Here is an 18,768-nt window from a genome sequence, read left to right on the forward strand (position 1 = left end):
GTTCACCACTACATCTTGCCCAGAAATAATATTCTTCAACAATGAGGCTACAGCTGTTTGGCCTAACTTTTTTTCTATTTAATTTTTGAAAAGTTTAGCATATTTAAAAAATAGTGAATCTGCTTCTGCGAAAGCTAGAGTGTTAGTACAAGAATGAAGCAGTTGCTTATGGTTCCTTTCTAGGGTCTCAGAAAATAAAGAACTCTCTCATTCCTCAAATCCGTATGACAACTGACCATGCAATATGACTAGATGAGTGCATTCCTTCTGAGCTAAGGGAGGAGGGCAGGCAGGGAAATACTGTTCACTCAATATCCGACACTCCTTCCCACAGCATCCTGGTGAGACCTTCCCAGGGAGCACGGGCTCCTGTTCGGTGCTCCTCAGGCCCCTCCACCCTGTCCACTTCCTGTGGCCCTGGAAAGGATGGCACAGTGATCTGCTTCATCTATGAACTTTAGTGTAAAACATATGTACAAGATTATTCTCTAACTCATGCCAAGGCAGCAGCCACATCTGCACGTAGATGGGTGTGACTGTCTTCACTGGCCTCGGCTGGCGGTTCTGTCATGCAGAGGTGCAGCTGTGACGATGAGGGTGTGCTTCTGTATCTGTGGCTTGTAGGCCACGACAGGCTTAGAATGGGGCAGGATCCGGCAGGGGCTGGTCACCACCTCCAGGTGAAGATGGGAGGTTCTCGTTGCCGTTCTCTCTGCCACCCACAACCTTAGACTATAGAAAAAACAGAGAAGATAAACCTAAGACATCACAGAAACAGAAGGTCCAGGATCATGCCCAGCTCTCTACACAGGTTTATACAACATGAACACTATCCAGCAATGAAATTAAATGAGTCAGTGACACACAACAGTCTGAATAGGTTCTCTAAGAATTACACATTTTGGTATTTAGAAAAGCACTCATCCTGTGGTTCTACTGTGGTGATTATATTTTGTGTATTAAAAAACATGTTTCTGAGGGAGAGGGCTGGAAAGATGGCTTATTGATCAAAAGCGCTTGTTGCTCTGGGAAAGGATCCACGTTTGGTTCCCATTACCCACACAGTGGCTCGCAACTATTCCTAACTCCAGTCCCAGGGGATCCCAGTGCCTTTCTCTGACCTCCAGAGGACTAGGCACACATAGTGCACACACACACTTGCAAGCATAAAGTTAAAAAAAAAAATTGGGGACAGTATAATATATATCCCTGCCTGTCCTAAAGCTCTTTATGTAGACCAGACTTGCCTAGAATTCACAGACATCTACCTGTCTCTGCCTCCCAACTGCTGAAATTCAACATTCTGCTTGTGTATGTATGGTATGTATGAATGTATGTAAAGGCAAGAGGTTGACAGTACACGTGTTTCTTAATCATTCTTCACATTATTTACTACACCAGGTTACCTCAGCAAAACTGGAGCTGGGTTACTTGGCTAGTCTAGCTGGCAGCACACCCTGCAGAGACCCTGCCTTCACTCCAGGACACTGAGATTACCGGCGGCTGGGGTTTTCATGCTAGGGATCTAGATTCCAGTCCTTGGGCCATCAAGCATGCCACGCAGGTAAAGGTCTTTGCCACCAAACCTGACCACCTGAATTCGATCCCTATGACCAACATGGTAGTAGGAGACACAAGTTTTCTTCTGACTTCCACATGTGTGCCATGGCATGTACATACACCTTCCCCCAAATAAATTTTAAGAGCGAGAGAACTGAACTGGAGTTCTCACTGTCATGCTGTAAGTGTTTTTATCTGCTGAACCATCTTCCTGAAAGGATAGAATTCTAGCGATGAAGTACGGGTTCGGGGTTGCCAGGGCAAAGAAGGGAAGGTGAGCATGCCTGCAGAGCACGCACTGTAACCTAGCACCCAGGGCCAGAGGCAAGTGAATTGAGTCAACAGTGAGCCTGGTCTGCACAGTGAGTCCCAGCTAGCCAGGGCTGTTGCACAATGAGACCCTATCTCAAAAACAGAAAATTAAAGACAAAGCAAAAACCCCATGCTATTATTTTGTGTCCAGAGACTTTACCCAAGTTCTGTTAGACGTCATTATTACAGGAACAACAGGAGAGGCACAAAGACCTCTACCTGAGTTCCTGCGGTGAGCGAGTACTCAACATTAAAGAGGTTATAAAGTAGATCACATGCATACTTCTAGAGAACATACAGTTTAGGGATAGTTAGGTACCTTTATGGTCCCCACTCGGTCTTCAAATGACTTGAAGGTTGCAGAGTTCCTTTAAAGAGAGAAGGGAGATGTTGGTATGAAAGACTGTTTTGTCACTTTTCTCAAGTTGAAAAACCTAGGACTAGGAGTATGTCCAGCTCCTAAGCCCTCATTATAAAAATGTGACATAGGGGTTGGGGATTAGCTCAGTGGTAGAGCGCTTGCCTAGCAAACGAAAGGCCCTGGGTTCAAGGAGTATAATAGCCCTGCAGACTATACAGTCTCATTTCAGGGTGCTTTCCAGGTTAGGTCCAGATGTCATTGAAGAGTACCACAAACCCCTGACTAGAGTGTGCATGATCTTTGCAGTGACAGTCTAAGGAGACAGCCCTGATGAAGCTCAGATGCGGCCTGATGGGGTCATCAACACTGAAAAAATAAAAGACACCCGTGGTTGTCCTCCTTCTAGAGTAAGAATGCAGCCCCCCATTATCACAATCATGTAGTCTTAAGCTCCCACATCACTAACTTCTTGATTATATATTATCTCCTCTGTTTGGTGTGTGTGTGTGTGTGTGTGTGTGTGTGTGTGTGTGTGTGTGTGTGTGTGTGTGTGTGTGTGTAGATTGTAGGAAGTCCTGAAGCCCTATCTTCCGACAAACCTATATTATCTCCTCTGTTTGGAGTGTGTGTGCGTGCGCGCGCGCGCGCGCGTGTGTGTGTGTGTGTGTGTGTAGATTGTAGGAAGTCCTGAAGTCCTATCTTCAGACAAACCACATAAAAGGGAAATCACAGGATAGGTGGTGGTGGTGCACACCTTTAATCTCAGCACTCGGGAGGCAGAGGCAGAGGCAGAGGCAGAGGCAGGTAGATTTCTGAGTTTGAGGCCAGCCTGGTCTACAGAGTAAGTCTCAGGACAGCCAGGACTACACAGAGAAAGCCTGTCTTGAAAAAGGAAAAGGAAGTCACAGACAGTTTCGGAATAGTAGAGGGTAGGAAGACAGAGGAGAAAGAAGATCTTCCCTCTCTAAGATTCCCCAACAGTCTTCCTAACAAGGATGCACTTTGCTGAGGCACTATGCCTGGCCAAACAGGTAAGAAACAACAGACCACACTAGAGATGTTCCTGTTGGGCTGTGAGGATGAAGTCTCTAGAGATCCATCTGTGGAGTGACCAGGTGCATATGTCACCCTCTCTACCCCACCCTGCTGAAACCACAGGCATCCAGAGCCAGAGCTTGCAAAGCTAATCATGCATTGTAAGTTCACAGAATGGTTCCCTCTGAAGGTCTCAAAAGAAGTTTTTGCCAGGCGTGGTGGCACACCTTTAATCCCAGCACTTGGGAGGCAGAGGCAGGCAGATCACTGTGAGTTCGAGGCCAGCCTGGTCTTCAAGCCTAGAACTGCCAAGATAACAGAAAAACCCTGTCTAAAAAAAAAAAAGTTTCCTTCTCATGAGCTCTTCCTTGCCAGCCTATGGACAGTTGCTAGCTAAGAGGAAGCTGCCAGGAAAACGGAGGCACATGGCCTGGGGGATGTACTGGTGTTGCTGCCCACCCCACACAGGCATTTCTGGAGCAATGGGAACAAGCATACATTACCTCATGACCGGCATACTTATCGAGTGGCGGATGGAGGAGCTGCTGCTTGGAAGCATGGTGAAGCAGAGAAGGAAGCAAGAATTAGCCTGTGGCGCCAGGGCAGCCCACGCTTGCCAGCTTAGCTCATATATACACCAGCTGCTCCGTGAGGAGAGGCAGGGCTCTTCCCAGCACCATGAGAGCGAGCTACCAACCCTTTCTCCTAGCCCCATGGCTTTCCAGTGCTGCCGTTGCTGAGCAGCGTGGCACTGCCAAGAAGAGCACTGGGGACCTGATGCTTGTGGTGCACATCTTTTGCACTACCCCTAGGGGAGGCACAGGCAGCTGTCTGGGTTTGAGTCCAGCCTGGTCTACAAGACAAGTTCCAGGCCAATCAGGAATACACAGTGAGACTATCTCAAAACAAAAAACAAACAATGAAACAGGAAACTGTTTGGAGACCTAGGCCTGGGGTTTTTGGAAATATTTGGTCTACAGTCTTCAGGTGCCCACAGAAAGTTGAATGATGGTTTGGCAAAAGTGTAACACTCAGGGTAAATTAAATAAAAGCATTTAAAGTTACAAACTGCTCTGATCTGCCTCAGACTTCCCAGTGTCTCCTAGTAGGATATGGCAATACTGCAGGTGTCTGCATGCAGACTCCTAGTGACGAGTATCTAAGGGCTCTCAAATAATAAATTAAACACAGCTCAGTCTGGGCCATAGGGCTGCTTCTCAAAAGCAAGAAAACAGAGTCTACTCATGATAGGACTGAGAGCACAAGGGACAGGGTTGGCATTTCCTCCTGTGTGAAAGTGTTTATCCTCTGACATAAACTTACATACGGACATCTGCCATATAAGGATAGGTCAGTTACTTGTCACCCCAGGAACATTCAATCCAACTAGGCCCAGATGAGACACTCAAAGCGGACAGTCATACAAACCATGCCTTGTGAGCAAGCAGCTGCCTACTGGGTGCTTCTCCTGAGGGAAAGGGGACTTACACGGCACTGGCTCACCTACTTCCACCCAGCAAGCCTCTCACAGACCTACCAGAGTCCGCCCTGCCCTAATACACAGGTGTTCATAGGTCAGGTTCAAGGTTACCTTACCTAAAGGAGTGTGAGAACGGATGAGCCCTGAAAGATAGCAGCAGAGGAAAGAAGAAAGACAGCATTATTGAGCAACGGAGGCCAATGCCACACAAGACCCCCAACAGTAGCCCTAGGTCCCTCTGCTCAAATTCCGAAAGGTTAAACACTTGGTGGGTAAAAGACACTCTGTGAATGCTTCTTTATTGCGCCAGCTGATAGGAACAGCAGAATACATAGCCCCATCCTGACTCCACAAAAGGCTAAAAAGAAAGTATAACTGGCAACCACGTGGCTCAGGCACTGAATTTCTGACATAAAGAGAACATACTAGTCCAGGTTAAAGGAGAAAGAGCAAAAGAGGTCCAAAGAAAATACCTGAGACGTAAGTAGCCCAGAGCGCAGAGATGCAACACATGAGCCAGGCTTCATGTCCATGAAGCACCGTGCATTCTTTCAAGTTAAACAAGCACCACAAGAACCTAGAACATACTCTGGGCTACGCACTAAGGCTCTAGGCCATATTACACAGACACCAACCTAGAACACGCACGTCCAAGGGCAGCTGCCAGCAACTCCTCTGAGTTGCAGGAGCCTGCGTGGCCTTGAACAGAGGGACACTCTCCACTCTGTAGGTGTAAGTAGGGTCAGCAGGCCTACTTCCCTCTCCCCTCTCCCCATCTCAAGTCCAGGGCATTTCAGAGGCTCCGAGAGCTCCAGGGCTCCAGGACTGGTCCAGCATGGACAGAATCATCACCTACCCCTAAGCTCATGCTATTAGCTTCCTGAGCCTAATAGATATTCTCAAGAAGCCATGAGCATGATGGACCTGGGCCTCGGAACCACTGTGCCTATCTGTGAGAAGATAGGGCTCTTCAGTGGACCAGAGATCAGAGTTCAACCACTAATGCAAACACCAGCAGCTATGCCCTCTTTCCTAGAGGACGACACACACACAGTGGACAGGAAGCCCTCTGGGCACTGTGAACACAATCGGCACAGCCACCCAACTACAGAGAACCAGACCCTCTGACCTTGTTCTGGATGATCACTGTGGCTGGCCCACGAATGCCCGAGCAGTAGACCAGGTACTCAGACAGTGCTATAGGAGCAGCACGGCCACAGGGCGCTGCTAACTGCCTGCCACAATCCAAGACTATACATCATGGGGGTCAATGGCAAATCCCAGTTCTCTGAGGAGAAAATAGAAACTTTATCTCTTCTCCAACAGGGATCATGTCTTATACTTCCAAAGAAAGACACACACACACATACACACACACACACACACACACACACACACACACACACACACACACAACCAGATTTAAAAAAATAGCTCAATTACGATGACTAAACAGGCCAGGCATGTAGTCTGTGCCTTCAATCCCAATATTCAGGAGGTAGAGGCAGGTGGATCTCAGTGGGTTTGGAACCAGCCTGATCCTCACAGTGAGTTAAGTATACATAATGAGATGGCTCAGAGTCATTCCCATCAACACCAAGGGTTGCCCACCCTATCAGATTTCTACCCAGAATGCTCTGAACAAACTGTACCTCATGCTTATCATCCCAGCATTGGAAAGCTGATGATTACCATGAGTTCAAGACTGGCTTGGACTGCAGAGTAAGGCACTATCTTGAAAAGACTACAAAAAAAGAGCCGAGTGGTGGTGGCGCACGCCTTTAATTCCAGTACTTGGGAGGCAGACAAGTGGAGCTCTGTGAGTTTGAGGCCAGCCTGGTCCACAGAGCAAGTTCCAGAACAGCCAAGGATATACAGAGAAACCCTGTCTCAAAAAACCAAAACAACAACAGAAAACCACAGAAACAAAAACGCAAAAACGAAACCAACACACACACACACACACACACACACACACACACACACACACACACACACACACGGAGTGAGAACACCATGAGGAAATGAGCAAGTGGCTCATTTTTCAGGAAGAACAGAACGGTAGTTCTTGGTAGCTAGCCAGGAAACTGGTGGTGTAACCAGCAACTATCCACCAACAGACGTATCACCTTATAATCTAAGAAGCCCCATACTGAGACTGGAGAGATGGCACAGCTGTTAAGATACTGACTGCTCTTCCAGAGGACCCAGGTTCAAATCCCAGCAACCACATGGCAACTCACAACTGTAACTCTAAGATCTGACACCCTCACACAGACATACATACAGGCAAAACAACAATGCACATAAAAACTTTTTTTAAAAAGGAAGCCCGTGACGACTCTGGAGACATGTGGCCTGCGCTATGTATCCCTGTCTCATCACGACTTCAGTTCTTAGGCCACAATTCCTAGGCTTTGTAAAAGGGCTGCAGGGAAAAGAGCCTAGTGACCATTCTTTCCCCGAAGTACATAAACGGCTAAAGGCCGACAACAAGGGTCAAAGAAAGTCTCGCAAACGAAGATCTACAAGTAGACTGGTCCAGGTAGTCCCAGGTGTCCCTATGCTGTGGGTCTGAATCCCTGACTTAGGCAGGTTTCCAGCTGCTTACCTCATATCTCCGAGCTTCCTGCTGATGGCAGAGCCCATGGTGGACAGGGCAGCAGATGTTTTCTGTCCTGCCTGTGAAAGTGTTTCTTGAGTCTTCTTGTAGCTGGGGAAAAGACACACTATTTAGACTAAAAAGCAAGGGCAGCAACAGTCCATCACCAAAAAAACAAAGTGTGTAGAGAGCAACCAAAGGAAAAGCAGGAAGGCGAGCGGCAGATGGTAAACACGGGCTAGTGGGGGCACGCTCCCTGGGCCTCTACACTGCTGACCTACTTCAGTCCTCAACTTCCAGTTCATCTAAGCCTGACCTGAGATTTACCACTCTCCTGTTTTCTTATGATACTTCCGACTACTCAGGAAGCCAAAACCTGCCAACTACAGAGCAAACAGACCACAGCCATGCTGGGTCTGGCAGCACACCTTGGCAGGCAATATTGGAGCAGCAAAGACCAAGAAAGTTCTCGGCTCCCAATCAGGCCAATTTAAGCTCAAAGCTACCTGTTCCTCTTCCCATTAGGGAAGTCTTCTGAGGCAAGAAAGCCCAAGCACACCCATGGAGACTCCCCCAGTGTGGACGAGCACCTGTGCCGAGCCTTTACGCTACAGAGCCCTCCGACTTCCAGCACTACCTATACGATGTCCTTCCAGAGCATGAAGGTCCCTTTCTCCTCCTCCTTCCACAGTGCATGGGCAGCCATGGCCTACAGCAAAGACCACCAGCCCCACTCACAATTGCTGACAGACACACTGCCTAAGCCAGTGGTTCTCAACCTTCCTATTGCTGTGACCCTTTAACACAGTTCCTCATGTTGTGGTTGGTGACTCCCGACCACCGTAAGATTATTTTTGTTGCTACTTCATAACTGTAACTTTGCTACTGCTATGAATCATAATGTAAATATCTGATAGGCGACCCCAGTGAAAGGGTCGTTCAACCCACAAAGGGAGGGGGTCATGGTCCACAGGCTGAGAACCGCTGTTCTAAGAGGTCTAGTTCTTAGAGAGGAGCTGTCTAGGGCAGCACAGCTATCCCCATGGGAGCTTAGCTGCTCCGTTCACATATACACACATCTACAACCTTAATACCAGCATGATGATGTAGTGATGGGCAGGGACACTACAGAGGCCATCCTAAGCCTCTGGCTTCCCTGCTGGTTCTGCTATCATAGAAAAAAGACACAGCAGTCTCAAAGTGGCAAGGACCATAACCAAATAACCAAATCCCTCATTTAACCCTTTAGGTCACAGCACCTGACTGAATGGAGTGGGAGAACTTGGAGCTGAGTCAAGAGTAGAGAGATCCTCATGAGGCTGCTTATCATTACCATAGTAACCTGAGGAACTTCTCTCCAACATACCTGGCAGAATTTGACGTGAACAGTTCCTGGCTTTCTAAGCCCTTCCTGGCTCTACCTCCCACAGGAGGTCTAGTAAGAGCATCCGATTGTCCACAGGTTAAAGGCAGATGGAGTGACCCACAAAGGGCCTGCCAAGCCCAAACCACATGCTACTTTCCTACCAAAGCCAGAGAAGCAAGATTCCTATAAGAAGTAAATTTCAGCCAGGCGTGGTGCGGTGGCGTACACCTTTAATCCCAGGACTTGGGAGGCAGAGGCAGGCAGATCGAGGCCAGCCTGGTCTACAAAGTTAGTCCAGGACAGCCAAGGCTACACAAAGAAACCCTGTCTCAAAAAAACAAAAAACAAAAGAACAAACAAACAAACAAAAACCCAAAAGAAGTAAACTTCACTGAAAACAAGGTGTTTCTTTAAAATACCAAGTTCAAGGTAACTAAGGACCCGCAGCATTTAGTTGCAAATATATAAATTCAGGATAACAAGTACCTATAAAAGGGAAGGAGGGGGAGGGGGAAGTGGAGGGGGGAGGGAGAGGATGAGGGCGAGAGAGAAGGAGAGGGAGAGGAAAGGGGAGGGGGAGGGGGAGGGGGAGGAGGAGAGGGACAGAGAGAGAACATGGGGGGAGAGGGTCGAAGGGGAGGGAGAGGGGAAGGGAGAGGGAACAGGAGAGAGAGAAGGTGAGGGACACAAAAACATATTCCAATCAGTCAGTAAGTCAGTCCTAGTAGCAGATTCCTATAATCCCAGCACTTGGGAGGCTAAAGTAGGAGGATGAAAAGTCTAAAGCCAAACTAAACTGCACAGAAAGAGCTTATTCCAAAAAAGGAGGAGAAGCGGGGGGGGGGGGGGGGGGGGGAGGGAAGGAGGTAGGCAGGCCGCCTTTAGTCCTATCCCCATTCCCCTGGGCTCTCAGTGCAGAAATGCCTCCAGATTAGCAATCACTACTGACAGCTCTTCCCCCAAAAGTTGGGACAAAACCCTGGAAGAAGGCCTCTGCCAGAGGATGTGATTGGAATGGGGTATCCCATAAGCTACATTTCCACACAAAGCCATGAATTTTCTGGGAGAAGTCAGAATTCCATGTATTTCACATGAGCTCTCTGAGAAACTATTCAAGATGGCACCCCAGACAGCTCTATGCCCGGTGAATTGTCAAACACAGCCAGCTGACTCCTCAAGGCCACCTTCACACTGAATCTGTACTCTGAGCCTGTCTAGGAGTCTAGCAGCGCAGGCAGCAGTCCCCCGCCTCGGGAAGATATGCTTCCAGCTAACTCACTGTTGAATGCAGTCCTGAGGACAACTGTCAGTGCTCACAGGGGAGCTAAGGTAACAACTGGGTGCTGAGCCAAAGCAAGCTGCGGCTTTCTATACCTGTTTGCTGTACATGACCCCAGACCACAGGGAAACCGATGGTCCCCAGGCCCTTACGAGATAAGCTCTGCAGAATTTCCTTCTCCCCTAAGCTTTATAATAACCACGTCAGCATTTCCTTCTCACAGAAGACTATTCTCTGGCAGTCAAATCCTGCCAGAAACCAGCTCCTGAGTCGGATTACGTTATGTATTGACCTGGTAGATGACAAAAATATTATAATCTGACTAGTACACAGGTAAATGACAGGCCATTAACTAGACTAGGGAACCCAAACAACAGAAGTCACTAAACCGTAGCTTTGATGGACATCAGGACTGTCCACAGGAAATCATGCTCTACTGTTATTTTATGTGGCTGACAGTGTAGCACCCCAGACCACACACCTTCATGAACCCACCATGTGCCACCACTACATCCACCCCACCCAAGAACCTCTCATATCCCAACAACTAGAGCTCAGTCTAAGGATAGAGGGCAGGAAGACAAGCACAGTAACTCATCACTACCGACAGGTCAGACGGCAGTACCCACCATGTCACTGACAAAAGTCAGGCACACAAGACACTGAGCACTGAGCACTGAGCTCAGGGACCTCGTATTTAAAGCACACTTTCACTTATACTTGGGAAGAAAATGATTGTAGCCAGCAAGTACTGAAAGGCAGTGTGTGCCAGCAATGCAGTCCCCTGCCCCAGGGAGACAGCAAGAAGAGTGAGGAAGGACACTGTAGCCAGCAAGTACTGAGAGGCGGTGTGTGCCAGGGACGCACAGTGCCCCTGCCCCAGGGAGACAGCGAGAAGAGTGAGGAAGGACACTGACAGCATGGGCACTCACAGGTCAGACTGCGTCACTTTCTCATTCCACTCTCCAAGTTTCTCAGACGTTTTCACATAGCTAAAAACAGAAAGTCTGTGGTGAATATTTGCAATTGTTTCAGCCCAGGCTTCAGGATGCAGGTGAGTCTCCGGAGAAGACAGAAACACCGTCTGGCAAGACTACTGCTCTGCAGCCCACCCAAACAGTCCAGAGGCACTTCTACACCCATGTAGGCCAGGGCTAGCTAGGACTCTACGGGACAGAGGTGGCCACGGCTTCTCCCAACACAACACAAGAGCACTTGCTTTTTGAATAATAGGAGGCTCCTGAAAACAGCACAGACGTGGTCCCTGCATGCTCTGCAGTCACCAAGAACCTGGACTCAAAGTCCCAAACATCCTAGCAAGTTGGGCGTAGTGGCACACACCTTTAATCCCAGCACTCGGGAGGCAGAGGCAGGCGGATCGCCGTGAGTTCGAGGCCAGCCTGCTCTACAAAGCAAGTCCAGGACAGCCAAGGCTACACAGAGCGACCCTGTCTTGAAAAAACAAAAACAAAAATAAAACAAAAAACAAAACAAACAAACATCCTATCGTAGAAACATGGGGTTTCTACAGGTGAAAATTTAATATGTGATTAGACTTTTGCTTCTTTGGTAAAAAGCTTCTGGAGACATCCTCCAAAGGAATGCTATCTCGGAGGAGAAATACGGATACAAACATGGCAAACTCCAACCAAATTCTGACAACTCAGTCACATGTGAGCCTGGTACTCATTTCTACAGACAGAAAAGCCACTCCAGCACTTCACTGGTGCTCTGACCAATTTGGACCCAGGGGAAACACTTCCTTCTTGTCAATTTCTACTTGACACCTAGCTAAGTCCATCCACCTTTTAAACGCAGGCAGATTCTCTCCATGAGTAAACACAGGCACAGTCCATAAGAGTTCAAGTCTTCCAGTCACCTAGTCCCAGCAGGATCACTCAAGACTGGTTCTGCAGCCCTCAGACACCCCACCCACAAGAAAGAGGCGCACGCCTAGTGACCACTTCCTAAGCCAAAGGAGCATCCCACCATGGGACTGGTACCTACGCAGTGGAGACCTGCACATCATGCCAGCTCCTTGAGAGGTTCTGCTTCAGCTCCCCTAACGTGGAGAGGCCCAGCCTCCTCTTCAGCTCTCCACAGTGCCTCTCTTTGGCTGCCAGGACCTGGCGCAGAGTGATAATTTCTTCTTCCACCTGTAAAAGAAGCAAGCCTGGGGATGTAGCTCGGCTGGTAGACTGCTTGCCTTGCATGTACGAGGCCCTGAGTCAGACCTCCAGCACCACAAAAAAGGGAGGAGCTCTGTGAGTTCGAGGCCAGCCTGGTCTACAGAGCTAGTTCCAGGACAGCCAGGACTACACAAAGAAACCTTGTCTCAGAAAACAAAACAAAACAAAACAGTTTGTCTTAAAAATGGCGTCAACAAGCCAGGCCATGTGGCACACACCCGTAATCCCAGCACTCAGGAGGCAGAGGCAGGTGGATCTCTGTGAGTTCGAGGCCATCCTGGTCTACAAAGCAAGTCTAGGACAGCCAGGGATACAGAGAAATCCTGTCTCAAAAAAACAAAGCAAAGCAAAGCAAAACAAAACAAAACAAAACAACAAAAAGACCTGAACTTTTCAAAGAAAACTGACTTCTGAAAAGAACAATTTTGAAGCTTTCTCACTATTGAATGTATTCTCAATATTTTTAGTCCTAGTAAAAATAGCTACACTGGGAAAAAACAAAAAACAAAAAACCTTTTTCAGTCAGGCATGGTGGTCCTATAGTCCCAACTATTTGAGAAAATTGCTTGACCCCACATGAGGGTGACACCCTTATCAAAAAGATAATAAAGCCAGGGGGTAGTGGGGCTCGCCTTTAATCCCAGTGCTAGGGAGGCAGAGGCAGGTGGATCCCTGTGAGTTCAAGGCCAGCCTGGCCAGTCTACAACGAGAGTCCAGGACAGCCAAGACTACACAGATAAACCCTGTCTCCAAAAACAAACAAACAAACAAACTAACTAACTAACTAACTAACTAACTAACCATGGTGGCCCTTGCCTGTGACCCCAGCACTTATAAGACAGAGAGAGGCTAGGGGATTATGAGTTAGAGGCCAACCTAAAACAAATAAAACTAAAAGCATCCCCAGTGGACACAGACTGATGAGGTATTAAAAATGACTTTCAAGTATTAATACCAGCAGACAGTACACCTGGAGACATCATTGTGTAGACATCCTTTTTGTGAAGGACCCAGTGTTTACAGAGGTGGTGAGATCAGATCAGGCCCCAGCTCCTCTAACAGGTGACTCAAGTCTGCTCTTTAAAACTAGACACATACAAAGAGATGGCCCAGCAGATGCAGAAAACCAGGAACACCCAACAGCAGCTTTGCGGCAGAGAAGCAGTTTTCTACTCTCTGTATAATCCAAAGGAGTCATAACCGTCTCAGGATGGACAATAAAGCCAAGGCACCTTAGCAAGCTCAGCCCGCAGCTCCTCTTCTTCCACCTCTGTCAGGCCCTCTACAGCGGGAGTCCGGGGGGCCACACCTGGGTCAACAGGGACATCAGTCATGAAATCAGACAGCACACCTTTGTTAGGAGAATTCAGGTTGATATCTGCCAGAGACAAAAATGAAGTCAAAAAGTGTCAAGTAAGTTGTTACTCTACTAGGAAAGAAGCAAGAATGGAAGGAGCGAGGTGGCCAAAGGAGGACAGGGGAATGTGGGAACCAGAAGCACGTCAGAGCCTCCGCTGGCGGTCTGGGCATTGGATGGAGGACAGCTATTTCGCTGGCGGTCTGGGCATTGGATGGAGGACAGCTATTCCGCTGGCGGTCTGGGCACTGGATGGAGGACAGCTATTCCGCTGGCGGTCTGGGCATTGGATGGAGGACAGCTATTTCTTGGGCACCTGAGATGTAAACCCAATATCACCTGTGCTGCTGGAGTACAAGAAACACTAGCTAGCTGGGCTGGTGGCGCACACCTGTTATCTTAGCACTTGGGAGGCAGAGGCAGGTGGATGGATCCCTATGAGTTCGAGGCTAGCCTAGTCCACAAAGCAAGTTCAGGACAGGCAGGATAATACAGAGAAACCTGTCTCAAAAAACCAAAAATAAGCCAAACAAACAAACAAACACTAGCTAAGGCAGCCAAAGCCTAGGTTCTGGTTTCTTTTGTGAAAATACTATCTTCTCAGCAGAAAACCCTGCTTTAAAGAAAGCAGTCTAGCCAACTGTGATAGTGCATGCCTTTAATGCCAGCACTTAGGAGGCGGAGGCAGGTAGATCCCTGTAAGTTCAAGGCCAGCCTAGTCTACAAAGTGACCCTACACAGAGAAACCCTGTCTCAAAAAACCGAAAAAAAAAAAAAAAAAGAAAGAAAGAAAGAAAAGAGAAAGAAAGCAACAGTCTAGGGCTGGAGAGATGGCTTAGCCATTAAAGGCTAGGCTCACAATCAAAAATATAAGAAGTCTAATCTAATAAATCTCCCACTTTTGGGGTCTAAGGAACTAAGTACAGCAAGCATTACTTTATGCTAAAGATTCCATACATGGAATGCAGGCTAGTCATCCCTCCTAACCTCACCTCAGACAGGAGACTGCCACGTGTGCAGAGACAGGGAGGACACATTCTCCCACACACCCGGCATACTAGATGCACTTCAAATTCCTGCAGTCATGAGGTTTGGTTTCTCCCCTCCCCCCTTAGGCACATTTTCCTATCTGCACAATTATCTCAGACAATAGCACAAAAAGAAAGCCCTTTTTTCCAGGCATCTTTAATCCAAGTACTGAGGCAGCAGCAGAGGCGGGGAAGATCTCTGTGAGTTCAAGGCCAGCCTAGTCTAAATAGTGAGACCCTGTCCCAAAAAAAAAAGTTAAGTAAATAAAGTTAAACAAAAAGCACAGACTAGAAAGGAAAACATCCAGGGGCCGGAGAGCAGCTCAGCATTTAAAAGCACTTGCTGCTCTTCCAGAACAACTGAGCTCAGTCCTCAGCACCTATATCAGTAGCTCACAGCTGTCTGACTCCACCTCCAGGGGATCAGATGCCTCTACAGGCACCTGCACTGACAAATGATAACCAACTTACAGACATATTTTTAAAGTAAATGACTTTGATTTTGTTTCATGTAATGTCTTTTTAAACTTCATTTATGTATGGGACAGGAAAGATGGCTCAGTGGCTAATAGCACTGGCTGCTCTTCCAGAGGACCTGAGTTCAGTTCCCAGCACCCACATGGTGCTTCGCAACCATCTGTCACTTCAGTTCAGGGGTCCAATGCCCTCCTCTGTCACCAGGCACAGGAGGTACACAGACATACATACAAAAACAAAACAAAGCAACGCTTACAAACATAAAACAAAAATAAGCAAGTCTAATATAAAGGTTTACTTATTTATTTGTGGGCTTGGGTCAGAGAACAAGTTGGGGAAATCAGTTCTTTCCTTCTACCATGTGGCCTGGGTGTCAAGCCCAGGCTGCCTGGCTTGTCAGCAGGTGCCTTCATCTTGCCAGTTCATGACTTGAATTTTTCCTTTTCTTTCTTTCTTTTTTTTTTTTTTGTGTGTGTGTTTTTTTTGTCTTTTTGTTTTTTGGTTTTTTGAGAATGGGTTCTCGGTGTAGCTTGGCTGTCCTGGACTCCCTTTTGTAGACCAGGCTGGCCTGGAACTCACAGAGACTGCCTGCCTCTAGGTGTGCCCCATCAAGCCCCACACCACCTAGCACCATGACTTGAATTTTTAACTGAGATCAACCTACGGATTTTTTTTTTCATCATCTGTATTCACTGTGCTGAATCTACTCAAATTCAGTTAAGTATCTCAAAAGTGTATACAATTACAGGGCTGAAGTGTTCTCTGTTCCAGGGTGTCATTTAGGGTTCCTGTGGGTGTGATAAAACATCATGACCAAAAACACCTTTGGAAGGAAAGGGATGATTTCACTTACTCTTCTACATCACAGTGCATTATCAAAAGAAGTCAGGGCAGGAACCTGGAGGCAGGCGCTGAGGCAGAGGCCGTGGAGGGCGCTGCTTTGACCGGCTTGCCCTGCCCGCTTTCTGATAGCATCAGAACCACCTGCATAGGAGCGGCAGTTAGCTGCCACATCAACACCAATCACAAAAAGTGGCGGCACCCTCCTGTGATGCCAGCACCGGGAGACAGAGGCAGGCGGACAGCCAGGCTACACAGAGACGCCCTGTCTTGAAAAACCAAAGTCCTATCAGACTTCCCTGCAGGCCAAGCCTATGGAGGTATTTTCTCCTCTCGATTAAGGGTCCTTCTTCCTGCGGGGCAGTGATGGCGCATGCCTTTACTCCAGCTCTTGGGAAGCAGAGGCAAAGGGATCTCTGTAAGTTTGAGACCAGCCTGGTCTACAGAGCTAGTTCTAGGATAACCAAGGACACACAAAGAAACTTTCTCTTGGGGGTAGAGGGTGGAAGATTCTTCCCACATGACTCTCACTTGTGTCAAATCAACATAAAAACTCACCAGCACACAGAGGAACCCAGTTTTATGTGAACCTAGCTGGAAAATGGCCTGTGTTTAATATTTGATGATGCCGCCAGTGGCTTCATGTTCATCGCCCCCCCCCCCTTCCTCTTTATTGTGATCCCAGGCTGGAACCACAGCCTCACACTACTGGGGAAAGGCCTTGACCAATGTTGTGTAATAGTTTCCTGAGATTGAAACATTCCATCCTGCAGGGAAAACTCCTTAAGCAGAAAGGTAAATAACTCAAACCAGCTTCAGGAAATCCCTAAAACTAACTAGATTCAGTAAGCCCCTCCAAGCCAGAGGCAACAATAAAAGCTGAGAGTCCTCTACAAAATGAAACTGAACTGCAAGGAAGACTCTCAGAAGAGAAGGGGGTGGGGGGAGCCTTTTGAGACCAGAACAGCAGCCGGGCGTGGTGGCGCACGCTTTTAATCCCAGCACTCATAGGCAGAGGCACGCGGATCGCTGTGAGTTCGAGGCCAGCCTGGTCTACAAAGCGAGTCCAGGACAGCCAAGGACCCTGTCTAAAAAAAAAAAAGAGAGAGAGAGAGACCAGAACAGCTGCCAGGAAGAAGCAGACACAGGCTAGGTGCCTGGAAGAGGTTTCGACCACCTGAGGCTCCTGGAAAGAACACTCTTCAACCTGTTGATCTGCTGCGGTTTGTTCAAGGTTCTCAGCTTTGTGAACTATCAGCCATGTTGGGATGAGCTTTGCTGATGCAGCTGGGTTTTTTGTTTTGTTTTGAGTAATTTCTGCTCCTGTAAATAACCCCTCACTATTCCCAGAAGTAACCCCAATAAAACTCATTGGTTTCCCAAAGTGGACTGTGGTGGAGTCTGTACCTTTGGTCTGTCCTGAGCTCCCTATCAGAGGTGAATAGACTTGTATGTTGCATCACACAACAGTCACTGAGCCACATCCTTAGCAGTGTCATTCCAGGGACCAGAATCTACTGCTTAGAGAGGAAAATAAAACAATAGATAGCCCTCCGAGTTTGTAAATTCCCTTCAAAATAGAAAAAAATAAATCCAGAATGGATAAGAACCCAGATATTCTAATGTTTATGGGTAATGTGTTCGTGCAGGCCAAACAGTAAAGCTTTTTGAGCTCAGCCACTGTAGTTTAAGCAAGCATCCCCTTTTGTACCCACTTCTCAATCTTCTAATCTCCTGAGCCCGAGCCACACTTCTCCGTGGCAACCTCACACTGGTCTCAGGTGTCTGTTCTGGCAACAGATCTGGTGTTCTGGGCGTGCCCCTGACTCACTCTACCCTTCTCCCGTGAGGCAACCTCTGAGTAGGCTACACAGGCGTTACCACCCAAGGGGAGCTACTCTGAACACAAAGATGGATGCACCGCCCCTTCCCTATAGAGAGCCGCCCACAAGGCGTCGCCGGGAGTCCAGCGCCAGACGGGGCATTCCCAAGGGCCCAGCAAAAAGATAGACAGACGGCTGCAGACCCGGGAAGAAGCTGACAAAGAGTGAACCGCCTAAAGAGAAACGTCTGGAGTTATGAAACTATAGGAACTGAGTGGCAGCCGAGGAACAGCGCTTCAGCGTTCCTCAAGGAGGCCGAGGTGCCACGGCAAGGCAAAAAGCACACACACCCCAAGACCATCAGGAGCTTGAGGTCAAGGGCCTGTCCGCCAAAAACAGACCGTGGATGGGACCAGCAGAGGCTGCGGGGACCGAGGGACAGAGAGTCGCGACTCCCGAAGGACAAGAATGAGGCGCAGCCCCTGCCCATCTGCGGGTACCTTGGCTGGCGGAGTCCATGTTCAGGCGGCAGCTGGACAGTAGCTGGTGTCCGTGCAGGGATCGCAGGAACTGCAGGAGCCAAACCCCGAGTGCCGCGAGCTGGCAGCCGCGTACACACAAGCCAATGGAACTGTCCGGCCGCGGTAGTACGTCATCAGCGCCGCGCCGCCTTACTTCCGCTTGGGTGCACGCTCTGTCAGCTTCCCGCCCTCTGGCCCCACCTAAGTCTAATCGTTCCGTTTGATAGGCCCAGGCTACAACGAAGCAGGAAGCAGTGCTTCCAGGCTGGTTCCGCTGATTAGATTCTGGGGTAGAAAGGCCAGAGCAGCCGAAGCTCGAGGGAGATTCGGATTGTGCCACAGGTTGCTGACTCCTCAGCCTTATCTTCCACTGGCAACAGATACCGGACCACGCACCTTGGAAGGGCGCGCCCCAGCCCCGGAATCAACCTCTCCCCGCAACCCCGTAAATTCTGGTGGGTTTTGAGACATTTTGCTGGTAGCCAAGGATGACCTTGAATTTACTAGGGTCCTCCTACCGCCTCCACCTACCTAGTGA

At 48.5% G+C, this 18,768-nt stretch overlaps 1 protein-coding gene and 1 long non-coding RNA gene across 8 annotated transcripts; one reads left to right on the top strand and one right to left on the bottom strand.

Moving 5' to 3' along the window:
• Positions 1-440: 440 nt before the first annotated feature.
• TPD52L2 (TPD52 like 2) lies at positions 441-18,369 on the bottom strand. 7 transcript variants are annotated; one of them, XM_084774856.1, is made up of 9 exons: positions 18,210-18,367; positions 13,417-13,493; positions 12,003-12,151; positions 10,928-10,987; positions 7,360-7,461; positions 4,865-4,891; positions 3,772-3,813; positions 2,192-2,240; positions 441-732 (listed from the first exon to the last, which is right to left on the bottom strand). In XM_084774856.1, the coding sequence occupies exons 1-9, from the start codon at positions 18,226-18,228 to the stop codon at positions 637-639; spliced, it is 621 nt and encodes a 206-aa protein (XP_084630982.1). In that variant the 5' UTR covers positions 18,229-18,367; the 3' UTR covers positions 441-636. The 7 variants fall into 7 exon arrangements, with proteins under 7 accessions (XP_084630982.1, XP_084630978.1, XP_084630980.1 ...); XM_084774852.1 differs by having other exon boundaries at positions 13,417-13,562; XM_084774854.1 differs by lacking the exon at positions 10,928-10,987 and having other exon boundaries at positions 13,417-13,562; positions 18,210-18,369.
• On the top strand, positions 13,573-14,339 carry LOC311593516. The gene is made up of 2 exons (XR_014777734.1): positions 13,573-13,685; positions 13,800-14,339. It is a non-coding gene; the product is annotated as an uncharacterized lncRNA (long non-coding RNA).
• Positions 18,370-18,768: the final 399 nt, after the last annotated feature.

Source organism: Acomys minous (assembly GCF_964271855.1).
Source record: "Acomys minous genome assembly, chromosome: 3".
NCBI lineage: Eukaryota > Metazoa > Chordata > Mammalia > Rodentia > Muridae > Acomys > Acomys minous.